The sequence below is a fragment of the Egretta garzetta genome, unplaced genomic scaffold (assembly GCF_000687185.1).
Source record: "Egretta garzetta isolate BGI_Z169 unplaced genomic scaffold, ASM68718v1 scaffold844, whole genome shotgun sequence".
NCBI classification, from domain to species: Eukaryota; Metazoa; Chordata; class Aves; order Pelecaniformes; family Ardeidae; genus Egretta; species Egretta garzetta.
The window spans coordinates 33,852-58,193 of NW_009259559.1; the positions used below are offsets into that span (position 1 = coordinate 33,852).

The 24,342-nt window shown below is 35.9% G+C and overlaps 1 protein-coding gene across 1 annotated transcript in view; it reads left to right on the forward strand.

The window, feature by feature from the left end:
* AHR (aryl hydrocarbon receptor) overlaps positions 1–24,342 on the forward strand; it is a 55,148-nt gene that overhangs the window by 24,109 nt on the left and 6,697 nt on the right. The window contains exons 2-8 of the mRNA XM_009637686.2: positions 8,474–8,586; positions 12,335–12,424; positions 14,177–14,300; positions 19,160–19,290; positions 20,189–20,391; positions 21,954–22,063; positions 23,561–23,702. Coding sequence (XP_009635981.1) covers positions 8,554–8,586; positions 12,335–12,424; positions 14,177–14,300; positions 19,160–19,290; positions 20,189–20,391; positions 21,954–22,063; positions 23,561–23,702 — 833 coding nt within the window. The 5' untranslated portion in view covers positions 8,474–8,553. The remainder of the gene's footprint in view (positions 1–8,473; positions 8,587–12,334; positions 12,425–14,176; positions 14,301–19,159; positions 19,291–20,188; positions 20,392–21,953; positions 22,064–23,560; positions 23,703–24,342) is intronic.

The window sequence follows — 24,342 nt, forward strand, 5'->3', positions numbered from 1 at the left end:
TCTCTTTTTTTCTGGTAAAAGCATTATTCCCCCTCAGTCTCTCTTCTTTCTTCACCAGTTAGCCATGTACTTTGAAAGTATTCATGGCGGAATGGTTTGTCCTCTTGTGACAGCTGCTTCACGGCGCTTTCTTTCTCTTGAACCATGAATAATTTCTTTGAGGCCAAATCAAGAAATACTTTTCTCCCATGGCTCATAGGCTCTTTCAATTGCTTTTCCTAAATATGTAGGCATGTTCATATGTCTCAGCGTGAGCTGAAAACATGCTCATGGATCAAAGCACTGTGTCCTCTTTGGTCGAAGGTTGTTTGTTACTAATTTTTTTAATCTTTGTTTGGCTTTTATTATGGAAGTATCAAAATATAGGCAGCTCCTGCATATGTTTTATTGGTATTTTTCTGTTTTAAAAGTACAATACATTCTTTGAAAGCAATTGCAGTATTGTCATAACTTGGCATATTCAGTTATTCACATGCTTAAGAGGAAAAAGAAAAAGGTATACTTTGTTACTAGTCACTCCCACATGTACAATATCGCCCTCATTTTGCTTAAGTTTACAAAATCCGGTTATTCAACTTGCATGACTAGTTTTGTAAATTGTTTTCTGCATATATTGCCCTGGACTGTGTCAGAATAGTGATGTATTTTTTACATTTTTATTAATGTATTTACATTTTGGTGTTTTGATACTGATGGAAAATACATGTTGTTATCCATCCGTCCATCCACAGTTTAGTGTAATTTACAAGTTGTATTGTAAGTTGTAATACAGCTTTCAAGGAAGACTGCCCTTAAATTGCTTCCTCTTCAGACATGTAAGAAATAAAAATGCTGCTGCATATCACAACTTTCAGATTTAATTGTTAATAGATGGCACAATAATTGGAGGCCAAGATACTGGAATTAGAAAATGAAAATCCAGAAATCTTCAATATTAAAAACTTGTCAGTATTAAAAACAAAAATGTGTCAAAACTCTGATCACGTGGAAACTGTGAGTGCATGAGAGCAAGAGCCAGCTGACCCAATAAATGACAACATTTTGCCAAATTGATGGAATAATTATACATTGAATTGCCTTACCAGTATTTCTGTGAACAAGGATTGTCTACCATACATTGCCTTTTCTTTTTTTTTTTTTTTTTTTTTTACTTTGGTGTAAATACTTGCTCAGCTATTAGTAGGATACGAATGCACAATAGAAAGCTGTCTTGAAAATTATTCAGAATTCATAAATGAAGGGGGAGGAAATGCAAAATTCAAGTATGCAAAATACGGTGAAAACTTTTTCCCCAGAGCTAACGTTTTACTGGTACATGCAGCCTACACAGAAGTTTAGCTTACCTATCTCAGAAGTCTAACTAAAACTTTAGAGATACAGTCATGATAATTCTGAATTGTATTTATTTTCTCTTATATCTCTAAGTGCAGAGCAATCCTTAGCAAGTTTTATTAATGAAATTTACAGTTTATGCTATCTAGTAGAAGTGTAGCTACTAAATATGCAATCAATGCATGTTTTATCTTTCTAAAAAAGTCATTAATTGCATTTTTTTCTTTGTGTTACTTAACTTTCGTAAACATTTTTACCTTTACAGTCTCAGAGATAGCAGGTACAAAATGTTTCATGTAGTCTTAAGTAATGGAGATAGCTAAGGTTGCATATAGATAAGTGGATATATATATTTTCTTCCACTTAAAATGGACCGTTTGTCACTATACACAGTTTAGCCTGTGTTAATGATTTAGGCAAGGGTTTAATATTAAACTCTGTTTTCTCAATAGTGCCCTCCTTGTTTTGGCTGGTGAACTTTGTGTTGGAAGTTAGCATTTGTTGCTGAAGCGAGTAAGACCACCCCCCTCATGAGAACTGTTGTTTTTGAAAGTAAACTAGAACAGAGTAGTTGAATTTATAATTCTACTAAAAGGTTATGAAACAGTCTAAATTGGCTCTGACTGCAAACTTTGACCTGTTTGGCTGAATTGTGGGAACGGTGCCAAAACTTGACATAAAGCAGTTCTGGGAAGCTCTTAAGATTAAATTCCAGGACTGCATGACTGATGTGCTAACGATATACTTGTGATATTAGGCAAGTGTTACTTCAATACAGTTTTAGGCTTGAACAGATCATTCACCTAAAAGTAAAAATATCTCCAGCCTGATTTAAGTAATTTGTTACATGATTTTAAAAGGCCCAGTTAAAATTTGGCATCTTGATATTCCTTTCTCTGCCCTTCTCTGCGGTGAGCTACCCTGGTTCCTCAACAACTTTTTGCTATGCTTTTTCTTTGGGGAAGAAAAGGTAGGAAGGAGAAAAGTTTCTAACCCCAGAGTATTTTGGCATGGTTTCCATGAAGCTTTTCAGCCAGCAATCGCTGAATTGGTTTGTATTCAGCGCTCTTACAACATGTGGCTGGTTTAGGTGAATTTTGAGATGTAAAGTCTGTTTAATCATACATCTCTTCACTCCTTTAACAATAATGAGAGACATTTGGTGTGGGAATGCTCAGGTTTCAGTTGAGAATCATCTCTCCAGCCTCCACAGCTGAGCACCAGAAAATACAGTATATTTTCTTCATCTATGTTAGAAGAACTTCTTTATTCACTCAACACAGAAAAAAAACCCTTATTTTTTTTGTTTATTTTGTTCTTTCTGATGCTTTGCAAAAATGCACTTTTTTTGCAAATTAAGTAATGCCTAGATTCAAGGAAAACAGTATAAGAGAACTTGGTTTGGCTAAGTTGAGTATTGCCAATGTCCTGATATACGCTATTAGGGATGCTCATCTCTTGTTCTGTGGCCAGACGACTGAATATTCCATAAGACAGTAGTCACGTGCAGGTTAAAGGCATTTTTATTAGATTTCATTTTTACTGGTACTCCTTTTGAATATTTGTCCACATATTGTAGCTGTGTCACTTTCATGGAAGGGAGAACTGGAACGGTTTTTGAATGCCTCTCTGTATTACTTTAAGAAGTTTAACTGCCAGTATTATTTTCTTCAAGTAATAGTAGAGTAGACAAGTATTTGTGTGTTAAATCAGGCTTGTATATGAATGCCCATCAGAAAGTTGGCTAGATAGTTGCTGACATATACCTTATGCTGAATTCTCTGCATCTCCAGTTACTTTATTAACTTTGGAACAATTACTCCAGGTAGTGCCCTCTCGGGTATGTCGGTAGAGTGTATTTGCACTTGCTCTGTGACAATGCCGTGATTCTCTGGTGTTGTAACTTCTGGTAAGCAGAGTAAGGAATCACCATTTACAGGATTCCTGCTGAAGGTGCTCTGGTAGCTGCAGGTGGCTGCATGCTCATTGGTTTTTGCAAGCTGAACTGGATGAAACAGCAGAGATGGGACTTCAAAGCAGTTGGTTCTCAAGTAAGGAAATGATGGCAAAGGTTCTTGCTGAGAATGTGAGAGACAGTCTGAAAAGAAGAGGATACCAGGTGTTGTGGGTTGCAGCTGTGGAGAGCATATCTACCAAATAGAAACCCGAGAGACCAGTGTTTGAAGGTGAGAGGCCTTTTTCACCCTCGTCTAGGACTTCTCTTGGAGGACGGCATGGAGATTAAATGAGATGGTGGACAGACTCTTTATTTTAATTTTTTTTAAACAATTTTCCTCATATTCTTTGCTATGCTTCTGTTGTTATAAGTTAAGATTATTGCATTGCATAAAATCTGTTAATTTGTTGATCGCTGCTCACAGCCAGTGAGGGAAGGACTTGAAGGTTTTGTTACCAACTGGATACAGAGTAATCACAGTTGATGTTAAGTGTGTGTCTTAGTTCGCGACCTGGTTTGAAGAGAAGAAGAATCTGAGCATTTTCTCCCATAAAAGGTGAAAGCAATAGGTCTAATATTGAAAGAAATGCATTTTAAAAGGCCAGTTAGGACCTAGATGTGGTGTTATTCCTACAACTCCATCAGCTGCAAAGCATACTGATTTTCTGCATCATAACAAAGAGAATAATTTTCAAGTATCTCAACAAGCAATTCATGAAATTCACCTATCATGTACTATGAGTTGATTCAGCATGCTGCTTGTAGCTCCTGCAGGTTAGGATATACCCTACAGCACTTTCTCACACTGCATGCTACTCCCTGGAAGGAAGGAAGACTGCATAATTCCTGTTCTCCTTAGGTATTGAAAATGATTTTTCAATGAATATTTACATGGGTTTAAAATGAAAAATGGCTTTTGGCAGTAGTTAGAGCTCAGTTGCTTGAATTCTGTTCCAGACCTGAAGAAATGGTTGCATATCAGATTTTTTTTTTTCCCCAGATATATTAATCTAAAAATACGCTACATCTCTGTACAAATCTCTCATCACCTGAACAGTTAGAACCAGAGATAAGAAGCTGGTAAACACCTGTGTTACAATTATTATTTAATTTGTCTTTGTAGATACAATTTAAAAATTACTATCTTTTACATTTGCTGGTTTGGGTGCTAAAGCATTTCACAATTGTAAAACAAATGTACCGGAAATTATGATGTTGTTCTGTGTCTAGAAAACCTATTAAAGGTTACTATCTAGGTTTGTTGTCTTTGAGATTTAGCTTTTACTTCAAATCAGGGAAGTCCGGGCAATGGAAATGATGCTTGTTGCTGGACATAGGATTAAGTGACAATCATTAACCTACTTGGAAAGCATGGGCATTCAGCCCTCTTGCTAAAATTCTGTAGCAGAAAATATTTTTTTTACAGGTATAAACTGTGTACAGTTATAAACAACTATGCTTTTTTTTTTCTTTTGCTTTAATGTTATACATAAGAAATTCTGAGAAATAATTTGATTGCGTCTTTCATGCCTTTTAGAGTATGTATAGAGAATTTTTTCTATTTACTCTATGGGAGTATTCATGTTTTAATTTCCCGTGGCTGAAAATTAAGAGGGGATAGGCTGACATATACTTCATTCAGAGATTCAAAGATTATAAGCAATGAACTATTGGGATTATTTCATCTGCCTACATGAGTACCATAGACTATGAGAAGTAGCAGAATACGTGGCTGATTTTAAACTGGGTGATGTTGACTGTAATATTAGCTTTGGGTGAGTTACCCTTTTTAGCTTTAGTTCTTCATATCATCATCTGTTGCTGTATCTCCAGCTGGTATTTCTGAGGCACTGTGTGCTGTGACTAAGTCTTTTCAGAATTACTGCTTCGCAAGGTGGCCCTCCCATAGTGGAAGGCCAGCTGTTGTTGGGATCTGGTAGCCTTCGGTTTGGCTCTGCTGAACAACGCGTTGCAAGTTTGCATCTGGATAGCTGGGGTTGCTCAGTGCCAGGGACCTGTGTTGTCTCTGTTTGTTACTCTCATTGTATTTGTGTCAACCTAAAATCTTCCTACCAATTTTTTTTAATGTTTGCTTGAAAAGTATTGATAAAGAAGTTTAATCACACAGGGCTGGCAGTTACCTGCCTTAATTATATTAAAACTGTAAACTTTACAAGTTACATTTATAATTTCTTTAATAAAAGTTCATACTTAGTTTGAATACTTATTTTTTTAATACCACCTTCTTTTAAATATTTATTATTCAAAGTTCCGTATCATCCATTCCGTTGTCTTGTCTCCCCAGTAGGTAATTCAACAAGCTGTTTTTAAGATCTTGACTAAAATTTATCAAGTCTTATTGATCTAAAATACCCATATTTAGTCACTTCTGTTTAGCTCTGTTGGACTAAAAGGACTTTCATCATGAAGTGTAGATATCTCACTTGTTATTCTCAGAAGTATTAAATAGAAATATTTGGTCATCTTTGCTGTGTTTTTTTTTCTACATTATTGTTTCTATTTTTCTCATTTCCACCTAACAACAAACCAATTCTGTTGTTGCGACTTTAATGTGCTTCTACCTGACTTGACTTTTGATTTTTGTGAAATTGGCCTTTTCTATTAGCAGCTAAACAAAATCTGGGTTTTAATAAATGCAATTTAGTTTTTATGAAATCTAGGGAAGATCACACCTACCTAAGCAACATCTTGCGCTCCAGTTTTGATGACCATTTATTAATTGAGAAAAGGGATGATAAAAATTTTCCTTTCGATAGATGGAACAGTTAACCTTTTTTCAACTTAGTCTTTAAAATTGTGTGGGTGCTTTAGAGCTGTCACTTAGTGATGCATCTCCAAAGACTCAGAACGTAAAGTCCCCTGTAGTGCGATCTCTTCACCCTGCCTATGGGTGTTGAGGGAGAAAGTCCAGTGACTGGGTGGCTTGTAGCAGGCTGTTGCAAATGCTGATTTAGGATCCTGCTGACTATACCAATTTGTCACAAATGGGTGATTTAGAATGCTGAAGGAATCACCTACAATGGTATTAGCAAAAGTGGTTTTAATATGATGATGTAAAAGTGCGACTTAACAAAGTTTGATGGCAAGGTTCACTCCAGTAATGACTGAGTGGAAGAAACAAAGGAAAATTGGGTTGTGCTCAAGTTAGACTGATTCACAGAAAGACTGGGGACACAAAAGGGTATGGAAGACTCCCATTGAGTCAGTTCAGATTGGTCCAGTTCAGACTGGACCCCTTTGCTTTCTAAATTCCTTCCTCAGAGAGTAGTCTAGGCGTGGCCAGGTCCAAACCTAGTCTCGGACTTGGTCAGCGGTTTCTGTCTAAGGGATTGCAGTTTATGTAATGTTCTGTTAGCACCAATTCAGCATGCAATCAAAATTACCAAGACAAAATCAAAGCTTCCATACTGCACAACATCATTCACTAGTCAACCACCTGTAATTCCTCCCTCTCGATCATTATATGCACATTACAGAAGGAAAAAAAAACCCCACCCATGTTTAATTGTATATGGTATTTTTCAGAATGGCAAGCATGATTAGGTATCTTCACTTGCAACTTCCAAAGCTGAACATGGGCTTTCTCAATAATCATACAATATAATTTAAGAGGATAGTAGGTTTATTCTACTGCTAGTAGACTTCAGGGGTTTTTAAGGGAATGTTCTAGATATCCTTTTAAAATAATGCTTAGGAAAAAACCTCATTGCTACATCTTCCATTCACTTGAATTTAAAATTAATTTGCAATTGCAACTCTGTGTGGCCTACTACAGGACTTTTTCACTATCTGGTAGGAAGAAGAGCATTAAGGTTTTAATTTCAAAGCAAATGCTCAGAGAAATTCCTGACTGATTAATCAGTTTATGTCTTTTTAGAACATGTTTTTCCTCTGCGGTGCCTTTGAGGGATATTTTAATGAAAACTGTCTGGCTTGAAAGTTGTTAGCTGCAGTGGTAGCTTAAAAAAAAACCTGGAAGGCGTAATTTATCTTTCAGTTAATATACTTAGTGTAAAATATCATTTAACCTAGTTGAAAAGTGAGCGAACAGGAGTTCTTTAGGATTCTTGAGTAAAGTTCTGACCAGCTGAAAAGTGAAGGTTTTCAGCAGGTAGAAAACTCATCTGCAATTTAAGGTGAACATCTCATTGTTATGAGATAAACTGTTGGTATTTTGCAGAAGTGCAGTTGCTTTTATAAATTTCCCCTGCTTTTGCAATTTAGAAATTTGGGGGTTGGGGGGGTGGGAGTAGTGTTCAGCTTCATGGTAAAGGTTTAAGGTACAATTACTCAAGTAATTTTAAGCTGCTTAGACACTACAGACCCACTCAGACTAATTTCAGATTTGGAGACACTTCTTGTCTTTTTAGATTTGTGTGGAAACTAGATAAATTCTGAGTTATGGACAATCTTTTGAGTATCTAGTTTTACCTGACAGCATCTTGTTTATTAGAAGACACAGCACAGATATGGGAGAGTGGCAATTTGGTCTGATTCTTCATCCCTTATTCATTGAGTAATTTTTTTTTCTTTCAATTGGATATATTTGTGACTTGAATAATGATGGTTCATGGTTATAGTATTTTATCTGAAATTGGAAAGATTGTTTAATTGTTTAAATGGTTGAAAATTAACTATAGCAGAAAAAAAAGAGCATATTTTTGTTTGAAGTAGCTTTCTTTGTTTTCTGTAATATGCCTTTAGGGTTCTTGTGTCTTCCCTTCCTTTCCCTGAAAGGAGCTTTAGGTCCAGAGCAGGCTTATATCTGAGGTACCATAGTTTGATGTCTGAAATCAGATGGGTTAAGAATAAGTGTAAATGTCATTACCTTAAAGCAGAGTTGTTATCAGGTTATAGAAGGTAGTTGTATGAAAATAAAAACGTCCTTTACAAACAAGAGTGACTAAGAGAAGGAGAAGGAAAATATATAATACTGATTCTGTTGCGAAAGTATTATAGTTTATAAAGGAGATGGATGACAAATTTGGGGGTTATCTCTAAAGTTAAGGAAAAAAGTCTGACACTGAAACAGAAATCTTTCATTAGATTGTCTTTATAAGCATTTTTAAAATATATTTTTTCTTACACAAAGCAGCACATCTTCACATAAATTTCTAGTGAGCCTTTCAAAGATCACTCAACTTTTTTCTTTCTTTTTTCTAGTTGCATTAAAGTCTAACTCTACAAGACCAGAAAGAAATGGCATTCAGGAAAACTGTAGAACAGCAAAACGTGGAGAAGGGATGCAGATCCTGGAAGGAGAACTCTTACTGCAGGTATGTTTTGCAGTGAATGTATTATACAAAGATTTATATATCTATATATAAAGAAATATGGTATTTAACATACCAGTTATTCACTGATAAGATTGAAAAAGGAAGTTTTCTTATTGTCAAATTCTTTCCTCATTTTCTTTAGGTTAATATTACACAGTTCTTGCACTTCCCTCTGGTGGCAGTAATGACTTTGAAGAGCAGGTGTTAGACTGCAGGGTCCTCTTAACTCTTTCTGAGTCATTTCTTAGAGTTGTTTTTTCCCATCTCTTTGCATCTATTTTTAATAAGGATATTAAAATAAAGAAACAGTCTTCATAAATGTCAGATACGTTAGTCATCTACTGTAAATTTGGTGACTAATTGTCTAAAAAAAGCCCCCAATTCCTCTTTAAAAGACCCTGAGCTTGCTGGAATATCTTGCTTTCTCAGTGGTTTGAAAGAACCCAGATTTCATAGGATAGGACAAATTTTAAAATACTTAAAATAACTTTTAGCAATGTGGACTACTGGAAAGTATTGACGAAAAATATGGGGTTTTAAATTATATAGTCTGATTTATAGTCTGTTTTAATGTCTTAGAGTGTCAAAGCATATGAAACATAACGATATAATACTAGGCCCAGATTACACTCAAGAAGTGACTAATACATGTATTCCAATATTCCAATTAGTTTCACAAAATAGATTTTACTGTGACCTGCAGCTCCATTTGAAATATGCTGATAATCTGTCTTGTACACAAGTTTCCAACTGATGTATCAGAAGTGGCAAATCATTAGGCCAATGGTTTGCCTAGAAAAAAAATTAATTTAACTGTTCAAAGGGTAGAAATGAAAACAGGTTCTAAGATTCAAAAATTACTGTAAACTAATGCTAGTGGAAAATTGTTTCCTAAGCAACTAAAAAACTAGGACACATGTAACTTTCTAACCTTGATAAAGTATGACAAAGAGCTGTTACAGAGTTACTGCAAGTGAACATCTTTCTCTTAAATGGAAATTATCTAAAAAGGTACAGTATATGGTTTATATTTGAGGCATCTATTATGTGAAATTTAGGGGTTTTTTTGACTTCTAAGTGGAAGTTATATGATGAAACTGCTATAGCAAACTGCCTTCCAATATGAAAAGGAAATGGATGATGTATTTGTTACTGTAAGTCTGCCCCCTTGGGAAGTAAGTAAATGAATTGAATTTCTTAACTGAATTTCTTGGTTTGTAAATATTTTATATTAAAAAAAAAGAGAGAATGAGTATGCAGATAGAGTCTTCTTAGGGAATGTAAGAAAAGATAAATGATGAAACTGAGAATTTTCTGGAAGATACTGATAGATCAGTAAGATGTAAATAGTGGTAACAACCTTCCCTTTGCCTAGGCTCAGAAGTCTTGTGTGTCACATAGGTTTCCATAAATTATAACTGATGCTGAACACTTCCTTTTATTCCCTCTCTATTTTTTGCAGAGGAGGTATGAATATATACCACATTGTTTATATTTGGTTTTATTTATTCATCTGATGTTTTTTCTTGTTTCATAACAAACAGGAAATTGTGATGTCTTTAATTTTCCATGTAGAAACTGCCTTACCAATTCAGTGTATTGTGGAAATAGAGATCAAATACATAGATGTGCCTTCCTTAAAATTAAGCCATATCTCATTTTAAAAAAAATTATTTAAATTACTTCAAAGTCTTGTTTTAGATACATAAGCTAGTATAGTCTAAGCAAGTTTATGATATGAAGCACAAGTCAAATGTCAGCCTCTAAGACATTTTTAAAACATCCTAATTCTCACCAGTAATGCAGAGTGTTGTAATTGCATTTGTATTAGGAACATTGAGAGTATTTTTGTAGAAGCACAAATATTATCTCCAGTGCTCCAGAACAATAAACTCACTGAGAAATTTCATTATGCCTTTAAAGATAATAGTTTCAGGATTGCATTTTGCCAAAACCTTTGTCAGAACCAATCTCCCATTTGTTGGTATATGCTGGATACCCGCATGTTTTAAGGAACGTTGAGTAATTTGTTGCAGTAGACCTTTGGGCAAACGACTTGTATTTTACAGAATTTCTGGCTTACAGGCAGCATCTGATTTCTGCAGTAACAATCCTGTTTCAAAATGAACTGCGTACCAGAGCCACTGTAACATGTGATTGAATTCCAGGTAGAGGAGCTTTGTCATGGACTGGGCAAAAAAGAACCTTTCCATGGCTTTGTATGAAACAGAGCAGAATAATTTTTTAACATGTGGCCCAGAATTAGACACTGTGCAGCTCGCAGAAGTTTTATAGCAACCACTTGAGGTGAAATGCCCTGCAGAATAGGTCAGCAGAGGACACACAGGCACCTGCTACTGTGGCATCCTGCTCCCTTGGAATTAGTATGAACTTCATCAAAACCAAGGATTTTGTGTAACTACTCAAGATTTTTTGGGTTGGCTACAGTCTTTAATTTCAGATTATTACTATTTTATTTTTTTGTAGCTCATACTGTTTTCATGTAAAGTTAATTGAACTTATATAAGGAGGTCTTATAGAACTCACAGCTGTTTATGAGAATAGATTACAAAATGTCTACACATTGAATAGGTGGTTCACAGCGTTTTAAGGCCAGTCAATTAATCAGATCTTTAATGTTTACTTAATCAGACTCTATTAGTAAAAGAACAAGAAACAGTAACACCGTATGTTTGCAATATAAGGAAAAGCAACTATGTTGGTTACCATAGTGTGGGCTATGGGAGTTAATGTTTGTGGAAGAATGATGCTGTTTCATAATAAAAATATACTATGTTGTTGTTAAATAAGGGTATAGGATATCCTTCACTTACTTTACATTTTCTATTAGTTACAATAATTTTGCATAATAAAGAGGTTTAAAAAATGTGTTTTGAGTATGCTGGCCAAATTTGACTTTGAACGCAGCTGAGGAAATGAAGTGGCACAATATACTTAATCCAGTCCCTCGAGACAGCCTTTTGTTAAATCTTGACTGAAATCCATAGAAGTACATCGGCACCTTTCAGATGAGCTGCCAAGTCACAAATGTACTGTTTGCTATCACAACAATTGCCATGAACTGTATTGATTGGGAGCTCAGATAAATGCCCTTTGCGTGACTTTGAGCAAGGAGCCACTTAGTCTGCTGCTTCACGAAGGGGGAAATCTCTTCAAAAACATTGTTGACTTGCAACACTCCGCTTGTGCAGAGGCTTTCTATTTTAAGTAAGCTATAAAATGTTTTTTTAGGCTATATAGGGGATCTTGATTGCTTGATTTCCTGTCCACTTAGGCCTGTCTGCACTATGAATAGAACAGGTTTTGGGAATGGGTTGGTGACATGGCTCCCATTCATACCGCGGGCAGCTGGGTGCACCGAAGGCTTGAGCCGCACGGACATTGTGAACTATTGTGATACTGGATAAACCTGTAGTTCATACTGCTGTCCCTCATCTCCTATAATCAGGAGTAAATAAAATTTATCAACAGGCTTTGGCTTCTCCCCTGAATTTTCCAAAAGAACATTTTTTTTATTATTATTATTATTAAACATGATTTTCTTAATCGTGCCCTGTATACTGTAGAGAGATGCAATGAAGAATCCTTCTGTTTATGCTGTTAGATAATGATATGTTTTTGCATGCTACACGTTTTATTGGGAGACGGGTATAGGTAGACTTACAGCCACAATAATTATCTGGAATTTTGTCTTTGAAGCTGACAGTTTGGTGTGTTTCGTCCCCAGGCATTAAATGGTTTTGTATTAGTTGTTACAGCTGATGCTCTGGTTTTTTACGTCTCTTCTACTATCCAAGACTACTTGGGGTTCCAACAAGTAAGTTTATTTTTTTCTTCTATGTTTTTTGCAGAGGTTTTGCTTAATTTCAGAGGGCATCAGTGTTCATATTTAGGGTCTGATAGTTTGTGTAATAAAAATCTCAGTTAGGTACTTTGGGTTGGATTACTTTGAAACCATACTACTTTTCTATCAGTTTACATAGCTGAAGTGGGACCTCAGGCCAAGCACAACAGGAATATAATTTCCAAGGCTGAGTTAGGCAAGATAGGAAACTTTCACACTTAATTAGTCTTTACTTGAAATTTATACTGTGGTGTTACCCAGTTTATGATGCTGAGTGAGATGTAATTCAATGGGAAGGTAATTATTTTAATAGAAACCTTTTGTATGAAATTAACTCCATATGCCTTGAGGTTTTAAGTATCAACTGAGTGATTTTAGCATTTTTAGAATTTTAGTGTTCTCTCGCTCATATTTACTTTATTTAATTATTTATTTCAAAGCAAGCATTTGTTATTTACAATTTATGGTGCAGATCATGTATGTCTAACTTCCTTGGGCTTGCAAGCCAGGTACCAAAGTAGTAAAGACCAAGACCCAGCAGGCACATGTTGCCTTCCTTAGAGAACTCCTGGGATTAGTTTATGTTAAGATGATAGAAGCTTATAATTATCAATTTTTATCTTTTGGTACTGGATGATGAGAGATTCAGTTGCTGTCTAAAAATAGGGAGAAACTCTGCTTGGTTTGCAATTTTAGCTAACTGATAAGAGATTGGGGAATGTTTGTGTAAGAGAAAATATTCCAAACAAAACATTCCTGGGGTTACAGATTCTTTTGGTGTTAGGGAATGAAGAAAAAAGCTTGGAAACAAATTGGAGATAAAATTTGTAAAGTAATGCTGATAAATCAAGTGCATGAAATGAAGTCTTAAAGTTAGAAAAATTAGCATTTCTGGCAATTTATTCTGGAAAACACTGATTCTTTTATGAAATTCATCAAAGCAGAATTTGAGCTTTTGCGAGCTCATCTTAATTTCTTTAGATCTATGTTTTATATTTTCTGTTCATATAATGGTTGGGGTTTTAATCCATGCAGAATCCATCCAGACAATTTAACTCCTCTTAGCTGACTGAAGCTTTTCTTGAATATTTTGGGTGGTTTCTTTCCCTTTAATTTCTTTCAGCCACTGATCCTGGCTGTAGCTGTGCTGTCTAGGTAACATTCCTAACCACGCAATTGGTGGAGATATGAGAGCTTAATAATTACAGATTTTAAAGCGTCTTTAAGGAGTGACAAACCTTTGAGGCAAACAAAACCATAATCTACTTGGCCTAGTTTTGGAAGTTGTTTGTTTCAGGGACTTTGGCTTCTTTTGTCTTCCTGTAGCACCTGGAATGGGTCAGGTCCAAGTAACAGCTGGCAAGTACTTTATTTACCAGTATGTAAAATTAAATGATTTAAACAAAACCATAAGCATAACAGTTCCAGACTTACTTACATAAAAGCAGGTAAAGAAATACTTGACATAATGTTATTTTTTTCTAAGGTAATATTTTTCTATTATTATTTTTCATGTTTGCAGTCATGGGTGTGACTGAATTCTCTGTGCTGCTAAAAATTGTTTCACAAAGCTTTGCCACGTGCATACAAATGTATGTTTTTATCCCCAAGCAAAATGGATTTTGCTATATCCGTAGCAGTGTCATCAACCAGACAACTTGTTTCATATTATCATATAAGTTTCTTATTCTCTTTCTTTCCTGCCTTTTTCCTTTTTGTACATAGTCTGATATTATACACCAGAGTGTATTTGAATTGATTCACACAGAAGACAGACCTGAGTTTCAACGACAGCTACATTGGGCATTGAATCCTGCGCAGTCTGCAGATGCTGGACCAAGCGTACAAGGTGAGAATGCAGCCAACTTATGTGTTTGCCTGTCCTATTAGTTGCAGTTTTTTTAATTTGTGTATGTAAAAAAAGTTTAGATTCTTTTACTTGAACAAGAGAAGGAATAACATCTTTTAAATCTATTTGAATTTTATAGATATGTTTAGCCAATGTTGGGAATTACTATTTTTTTTGCACTTTAAATAAGCACTTCTATTCTTAGCACAGCACCATTACAATACTGATTTTAATTTTTTGGAAGACTTTAATTTGACTGAATGTCTCCCATGTCTGATCGGTAGTCCTGTGGTAAATAGCAAAGCAGGTAATCCCGCATGTTTGTGTTGCAAGCAGGACAGTCGGAGGCGGACAGTTTCTTTTGGTAGCAAGAAACAAGGAAGTTGGATTTGTCCATGTTTGCCCTCAATTATATGGCTCATCTTTAATCACTGTTTGAATGAGAAAATTATTTCCCTGAAGTAATGGTCTCTCTTTTACATCTGCTACTCCTGCTTACAGATCACGACACCAAATTTATTAGCTTAGGAAGGCTGGCAGACAATTGGGTACAGCAGCTTCAAGCTCTTCAGGCTGGTAGATCTATTCCATGACTAAGAATGTGTTAGTTACAGTGTTAATATATGAAATAGTGCATTCCTGGTAAAACTCTTCCACATCTGTCACTGTTTATGCAGGCTGCCGCATAGACCAGTACTTCTCTTGGGAGTAAAAGGGGAAGAGGAATAAAAGATTAAATGGATGAGCCTTTAAGACCAAATAGTATGTTTGTTAGAGCATCAGATTGTCACGTGTTATTGACTGATGCTTAAGTGACCTGTATTGAGAAACATGTTGCTTACACGTTGTAACAGAGATGTGTTGGTACAGTTACGTGTAATACGGGAAGCGTATGCCTGCCTGATAGTAATGACAAAGCTGTTGAGACAACTGTCATGCTCCATTTTGCACAACAGGTGTTTAAATATGTAGGTAAAGCTCTATGCTACTCTAAGTTACTTGGTTAGAGACAATTTTTTTTAATCCAGAAAAAGTCTGTATTTTTAATAAATCTATCATTCATTTAGCAACTTCATTTAAAACTCTTCACAGTTTCCCATTTATTATTTTATAGTATGGAAATGCCATGATTAGATAGAGAAATACAAACCAGCAAATGTTATTTACTTGTTTGGCTCACAGCTCAGTATATTTCAATTTTTCGTTCAGCAATCAACATTGTTGTATCATCTATGGATCAGTCTACACAACCCAGTTGAAAACATGCTACAGAACTAGTTGATGTTACAGTTTGGTATAGCCAAGAGCTGCTGGCACTCAGAAACCAGGTTTATATCTGGTGGCTTACTGTTTGCTTCAGGGTGAAATGGTGTTCTGTAGTGCTTAAGCGAGCGTGTATGAGTTTACAAAAGGTTGTGTTTGAAAAGTGTGACGCCAGGTTGACTTGACATCGGGTTTGACTGAGTGACGGAAGCGCTGAGCAGGGTTACAAGCAATTGTTTGTTTTGTAGCTTGTGTTCCTAGCTTACTAGAAGCTGTTGACTATCTTGGGGCCTCAAGTAGTGTAAAATGTTTGGACGTTGAGGCTTTTTAAACTGAATTTGCATTTATAACAGGATAATGCTATGATGATAAGGATCCTCCTCGTTTTTGCTAATTTAGTCCATTTCCTTTTTAATACATTCAGCTCCGATTATGTATAGACATATTATAATTGTGCTCAGGCTTAAGCACAGATTCCAGCCTGAGTCTGGGAACTAATTCTGCTTCAGTTAGCCTGGACTGGTTGCTTCTCAGTACTCTGGTATGTCACTAGACCACTGGTGTCCTCAGCTGTTTTCTGTGCTTCCCAGATAGTCTTCCCAGCCCTGTCATATTCCCAGAGAAGTTTGCAAAATTCTGTTTTTTCAGTCCTGAATATCTGGTTTGCAGCCTCAAGTCTGGGTTATCTTTTAAAGTTCACTTGCTATGCAAGCATGTATGGTCTTGAGCTTAAAGAGAAAGAAAAGGACTTAATGCACAGCATGTTCTGCACATCGCTCCATGGTGTTGATGAACTCCATTGTGAACTTCATGAGGGATATGGGTTCTACCTCCTGTAGTGTTAACTGCTAATTTTGCTCCAGGGAATGCAGGCGCTCTACAAGACTCTTTGCCTTCTTACAGTGAGTCACTTCTCCAAGATCCTGGCACTAAAACCTCTCTGCCTCCTGCCTGCCTGGGAAAGTGCAGCATTATTCCTTTCACAAATGTAGGAGGCTTGGGCTTGAAGTCCATTCCCTCCTGTTTTGAGTTCTGTTCCCCTCCTCTCATGAGCTACATACAGCTGTGTTGCTCCTTCCGCCAAGCCTTGTTCACTCTTGGGAGCTGCCTTGTTTTACTATGGAAGTGGATGGACACTTGAGAGAACCCAGATAAGATACCTACATTCAAATTCCAGCTCTGTATTTACCAGAATAATAACATTGAGTTGCTCCAGTGGCAGACGTGCTGAAGGGCATGCCTGCCAGTGCCAAGGCTGCCAGCAGAAAGCCTTGCACTGCTTATTGGGTAGTAGAGTGCTCAGTAGGCACTCCTCAGCCACAAGATGTATCTGAGTTGGAGGACTTAATCAGAGCACTTCTAGGAGCCTCCTACTAATGATTAAAGTCTTTCTCTACATTCCCTCCAAGAAGGTGTGCCCATAGTCTCATTAATCTCCATAAACGAACTGACTGCGGCAATAGAAAAGGAACACAAATATTGTGATTGCTTGGGGGGAAAAAAAAGTATTTTAGTGGCTTCCTTGGTGCTGATACTTGTGAAACGCAAATGATGTTATATGCAGTGCGTTAACCGTTTTGAGGAGACCTCGAGTAATGTATATGCAGGGATTCTCAAGGATGTCAGAGTTGGCGTTTTTGAAAGATAAGTTGGGATTTGCAAGCTGTTTCTTTGCCCTTTCTTCATTACCATTGCTTCTTCAGAGAAGCATTTAACCCATTTCAGCACCTGTTGGAGAAGCACTGCCTCAAAAGTGTTGAAAATTCTCACCAGCATTAGGCAATTGAAACAAAAAAAAATCTGCAGCAGTAGGAAGTAAGGAAGTAAGTTTGCTTTTGTCTGTTGAGAACCATCCATCTGTCAAGTGTGGGAATTTCATATTTTCTGATATCAAAGTTAGGAGGTAACTATCTTGGACTACAAGTACCTGAATTTCTGTACATGTGGAATCAGTTCATTATGGTGGCTTTGGCCAATACACAGTTCTGCAGAGGGCTGTAATTTCAGATTATCCCTTTTCATACACATGATCAGCTAGGGCCCTTTTTCTTTTTCTTCATGCCTTGAAGTTTGTTCAGAAAAAAATTGACCTTGCATAGCAGTTCTCTTAAGAAAAAAAAGGTACCTCCTGATTTTATCTGAAAAGCTGGGTGACTCAGCATTCTTTAAATGGATTTAAGGATTTAAATGGCCTTAGATTGCAAGGCCTCTTGGTGAGCCATCAGCAATCTCATTTGACTCCCGTCCCTTGAATTAATAGGAGGTAAAATTGCACTGGCTTTTGGTCATGATTTGTTTTCCTTTGGGTTGGATTCGCCATTGTACAAACCACCTAGGCTATCTGTAAGTTTTTCCAGCTGTCCAAGAGACAGAATTATGTTCCAGAGAACATAACGTGGTGTGTGATTAAGTGACATGCTCTCCCTGACTTCATCTCCAAGTCTGGAAGGTCAATATGGGTTGGTTCTTAAAATCTGTGTCCTCCTTTTGTCTGTACATGGCAATCAGTTCTCTCAAAGTATATGGACTATTTTTTAAATTATAGAGTATTTAGCACTCTAAAATTGCATTTTACAGTTTTTTCTTAATTTTCTGTGTGTATGAATTCCTAGGGAACGACCAGTTTGTGGGTTTTTTATATGTATTACAAATAAGATTGCTTTGCTAAATTTGCTGTGAGTAGACGTGCTCTGGTATCTCTGCATATATAGTCTCATGCAGAACATATGTATTCTATCAGAAGTTTATTGATTTACCTTCTGTTTTTAATTATATTCCAAATGTTTAAGTCTGTTTTCTAAATGCCACTTAGCAGCAAATGATTGTCCTGAAGTGGCAGAAGAATATCAGATTGCTATCCTATTTGTCAATCATGTTTTTGAGTTTGGTTGGTTTTGTTTGTTTGGTTTTTTTTCTTCCAAACAAACCCCACAAAACACAAGTGCTCCAGGTTCCTCTGGAGAGGTAACTGGTGTTTTCTTGATCAGCACAGCCCAGAAATATTTTCACCGCTATTTAGTAGGGGTTTTTTTGCATCCATTAGAGAAAGTACTCGTATTGATTTATTGTCGTGGTTCCCTAAAGATGCTTCTTTTTATTTATTGCTACAGCTTTCACTTGGCTGTCTGGAAAGTAACAGTTTCACAGTTTGATACTTTTGAATAGTTTGAGCTTTTGAATACTCATTTCCTATAGTTACTATGCCTTTTGCAGATCCTGCTGCTGCAGAAACATGGGTGTGCTTGCTGCTGAGAATGCTGCTCTCTGCAACTGATTCAGAGTCTAGATTGTTGACAAACATAAGGAATAAATTAAACAAACAAACAATAACCCCAAACAAAACAACACTTAAAAAATAAATAAATTGCATGCAGTTTTCAAATACCATAGCCTGTAAACCATAATCCCATCAGAAGAACTGATACTTAACCTAGTGTTATAATCAGTATAGGTTCTGAGGTTGTTTCCAGTTTACGTTGTTCTTGCTCAGGTCATGACCTAATGCTTTGTTTATGAGACGGAAGATGATTTGTTATAGATAGCCTTCACTAGGTGTTCTTCTAAAAATAATTCTTATAAATAATCCTTTCCTGTAGGAGATAATGGCTTTTCACAGCCAGCAACCTATTATAACCCGGACCAACTTCCTCCAGAGAATTCTTCCTTTATGGAAAGGAATTTCATCTGCAGGTTACGATGCCTCCTGGATAATTCATCTGGGTTCCTGGTGAGTATGGAGTTATGTAAAACCTTCCACACATGCTTGCAAGTTGGAAATCTTCATTATCCTTACAATATGTACAGCAACTTACTTTATTTGTTAAGTGTCCATACATATCTGAGCTGCTTGAACCAGGATGTTTCAGTTAGTTGATAGTAAATGTGTCCCCTTCAACATGTTGTTACAGCCAGCTGCAAGTTCTCTCATTTCTCATGGCTGTTTCCTCAGTGAAATATGAATAAGCATCTGCTTTTGTAACGTATGGTGCGATTTGCAGATGAAAAAACGTCACGGAGATTATTTTCTGTTGGGTATCTTGAGATGCAGTAAGTCATAATAATGAACAGAACCATAGTTTTTCCCTTACTTGGGAAAGTCTGTGCTTACTCTTTGTAATATTTTTTTGTTTGTTTGTCAATGCGGTAGATTTTAAAAGAAATATGGGTGAATCACCCTCCAGGTGACTTTTTACAAGTAGAATTGTTTATGTAGGATTTTGCAGTTATACACATTTGCATACGTTATACTAATGACTGACAGAAATGCAAGAGAAATAATGTTATGTTAATTGTATGTATATATAATGCCATCTTCATCAGAATATTAGAAGATCCATTTGGCATTTGCTATTACATGTTTAGAGTTTTTTTACAAAACAACCTTCCTAGTAGTTGTTCTTCCAGTGCAGTGAGTTTATTAGTAGATCTCGAAGTGACACGCTCAGGGATATAACAATATTCTGTACTTGTTCACTGACTTTTGTGTATGCCGTGCTACAAAGTTTGAATCTGATGGGTCTTATATGTGTGTGTATATATATATTTTTATGTTTTACATCATAACAGAAATATCTTACACTTAAATATCTCCAACATATAACCATTACCTTTTTCCTCATCCTAAGGCTATGAATTTTCAAGGACGATTAAAGTTTCTCCATGGACAAAACAAGAAAGGGAAGGATGGTGCTGCTTTGTCTCCTCAGCTCGCTCTGTTTGCAGTAGCTACTCCCCTGCAGCCACCATCTATCCTTGAGATACGAACCAAAAACTTCATCTTCAGAACTAAACACAAACTGGATTTCACACCTACTGGCTGTGATGCAAAGTAGGTGTAAATTATTCTGCATGATACTCTTAATAATTTGCTGATGAGATCGGTCTCAAGGGTGTATTGGAAATAGAAAGCTGGCTACTGTTTCAATTCAATACTGATGATTGTTTAGGAACTGTAAGGATTTTTCTCTTCAGCCCTGCCAGTAAGTAAAGAAAAACAAGATTGTTGTAGTGTGCTTCTTTGAAAGGGCATATTGCTTTCTGACTCTCCATCACTAAAAAACCCGACCCTCACGCCCCCAAAAAACAGAACAAAATCCCGAAAAGACAGAATACTAATGAATTAGGGAAGAACAAAAATTTAATGTTAAACCTGGTTGAAATTTGTTTTTTGAACTGATAGAACAAGTGTTTCATTTTATTCTACATACATATTTTCTTCTTCAGTTCAAGTAGAAGTAAAACACAATGGAAATGTTATTTACTTCAAAATAAACAAATAAATTCCTTTTTTTTATACTGTGACTGTACATATAACGTAACTATGCATCAACATGGCAAGAAGCCCATTAAGATGCTTATTTATCAAAAGAAAAGCCTCTGGCCTCCTTCCTTCCTTCTCTCCTCCCTCCTGTTTTTGACTGGTAATGCTTTCAGCTTTCATACTCATTTTCAGTGGAATTTCTCATACGGATTTCCATGCCTACTTATAGAATAATGTAGAGTGAAAGTACTCAGTCTTCTGTCTACCAATAAACCAAAATGTTTTTTCTTGGGTTCTGTAAACTGATATGAGTAAAAGTTAACAGACTGTTAACACAGGCTTTTCTTTCTTCTGTTTGATTTATTTCATTATGCTTCACTTGAAACCTTAAATTTTTGTCATGTTTTACAGATATTTTTCCCCATGACTATTTCATTCTATCATGTATCTCATAGCACTCACACAAATGCTGTTAAGTTCTTCATCTCCCTGACCTCTAGTAAAGCACTCTTAATTTTAGTTGCCAGGGTGAAAAATTACTCTATTGCCAGTGCTCCTCGGAAGCATATCTTAGAAAGCTTAAATGCAGACACAGGGATCCCAAACCACTCAACAGCAAAAGGGATGTTGTTCTGAGACATGCCTTCTTTTGAATTTTAAGCTACTAAAAATAGTAATTTAGGTGAGAAGTTTTAGATAACTCAAGTTAAGGCCCTACTTAATCCTACAGGTGAGCACCTATAGGGAAATGCCATGAAACAGAGTGAGGCAAACAGTCTCTTTTATTTCAACAAATGGGAGCTGCCAACTATAAGTGAATATGTTCAGAAGTATGGAATGAAGAGTCCAGCTGAACTGTAGATGTACTTTTTTTTTTTTTTTTTTTTAATGATCTAATAATTCTGTGAAACCTGTTCCTGGTCACTGAAAGTAACTTGGGGGACTAGTAAAAATTTTATGATTTGCTAACTGTATTTTTTTTATTAGAGCTGTCATGCTTCCTCGTACAGTTGATATTGCAATGAAGTGTAGTTAGCATTTACATCTGAAATGTTCTAGCTTTAATTAACTTCCTTTGCATTCGTTCTGTGAGTTTGTTCATCAGCAGTGTTTTTGTTTTTACCTTCCAGAGGAAAGATCGTCCTGGGATACACTGAAGCAGAGCTGTGTATGAGAGGAACAGGATACCAGTTTGTTCATGCGGCTGATATGCTTTACTGTGCTGAAAATCATGTCCGAAGTAAGCTTCATTCCCTAAGAAAGGCTGAAAAATCAAAGCATGGATTATATTCATACTGAAAAAATACTATGAAGTATTCTTTAAAAAAAAGAAAAAAGAAGAAAAAAAAGTGGTCATTAACAAAAGGAACACTAGACATTTAATGTGATCTTTCTCTCCCTATAAAACTTAGAATGGATGAAGAAATATTTAATATTCCTATCTAGACCCTTTTAGGTTATATATTCCAGTTAGTCACATCTTACTCTTCTCACTTCCTTCTCTGCTCAACCCAACTTCTGCTATTTCAACAACTTCCTTCAGGCAAAGGGAGTATTTCAAAGATAGCTTTCCTGTTAGAAGGTTAAATAAAGCGTTTTCTTTTGATATCAGTGTAAGATTTTTAACAGAAATTAATCTCTGATTTAGCATGCTAGTGTCCTACATGTTTCTGGTTTTGCTTCTTGGCAGCTTGATTTGGTTTAAGTAACAATATAAGGAGAGAAGCAGAATGTTTTAAGCTAAGGAAATAAGTGTCAGCTCTCTGATATGTAACCAGTGGACTTCTTTCTTCACTTTTTTGTTAGCTTATTTGTCTTTGGAAGTTACAGAAACATCTTCAGGGTATTTTGGTGCTGCTACTTTTCTACAGACTTCACATGAAAACCTGTTTTTTCTTTTGTCCCCTTATATACAGTTAAATAACCCCCCTCAGTAAGTTAGTTCTCAACCAATATTAAGCAGGTATAGCTCAGTCACTGTTTCCTATCAGTGGTTTTGTTTGATAAGGAATAAGACAATATTTCCAGAATAGAACGGGATGAAAATTTGGTTTGAAATTCTGGTTTGAAACTTTGTCTTAAAACTGGTTTTGCTTCCTTTCTGACACTAAGATAAAAAAAGAAGTCTCACAGCAAAGATTATTTTGGATTAGGATTCTTAAAAGTTCCTAATAATTTTAAAAATTATTTTTTCTGTCTAGAAATGCAGTGTTTTCAGCAAGGTACAACGATAATGTAGTATGTTTATCAAGCATTGCTAGTGAAGTGACAGTGGGAGTGAAAAATAATGGATTTTGAAGTACCTCTGCATTAAACAGGCCAAGTGGGAAAGAATTGGATTCAGAACTAATGTGATTTTTAATTTCATAAGTAATAGTCACTGTTCTGATGTCAAAGAGTCTTAGGCTTTTGTCATTTACATGTTCTAGTATCTATTCATTTCTGTCATTGCAGAAATAATAGATGAAGCTCCATATAGGATGTTGCCAATCTGTAGTAGATACCTTACAACTGCTTGCAGTTTTGGCTCTTACTTTACCAGTAAACTAAAGTAGACAACTTAAAGTGATCGATCATCTTGTTTCACTAGCAATACATTAGTGCCACACAGAAATGGGTGACTGAGGACTTGAGATTTGTAAAACTGCTCTACAAATGGGATTACTTTCAGGACATGCCAGATTTTCCTATTTTTGTTCACTGGACAGTAAACAGTATGTTTACTCTTTAACTGTAGTGATGAAGACGGGTGAGAGTGGAATGACTGTATTTAGGCTTCTAACCAAAGAAAATCGATGGGCCTGGGTACAGGCAAATGCACGTCTTGTCTACAAAAATGGAAGACCGGATTACATCATTGCCACGCAAAGACCTCTTACGTAAGTCATCATCGCGTGAAGCAGCGTACTTCAAAAATTGAAAACTTTTGAGCTTGTTTATATTTGGAAAGGAATTCTTTATTTTTAAATAAACTCCCTTTAAATCCTGAACTCCAAGAAGAAAACCTCTTTCAATTTGCTGACAAACATTAAAAAGAATTTTGATATTTCAGTACTTATGCGGCATAGTCCTTTATGTGTAAAACTTTAGACATTTTGATTTCATATAAAGAATAAGAGCAGCGGTAAAAGCACCAAGTTATTCCATCCAACTTGTTTTTAATTCAGTATTCCTGTTAGCAAAAATTAAGAAATCCAACTGCAGTTGTGTAGAACAACAGAAAGCATAAAGAAAATAAGTCCTTTATGACGCTGAACTAAATTCTACATAATGTGGAATTCAGCATTATTATACAGGTTAAATAATTTTTGCTAAGGAGTCTATAAAATGGAGAAAAAGATACTTCAGTATTGAAGTATTAATTTATTTGCTATGCCAGGAAAAACATAGTGCATTGAACAAAGCCCACTTATTTTCATTTCCACTCATAATGCACAGAAAATGTTGTGTGCTATCTAGATTTAATTACAAACATAATATGTAAAGGTGGTATTACAGTCATAAGCTCCTTATTTCATA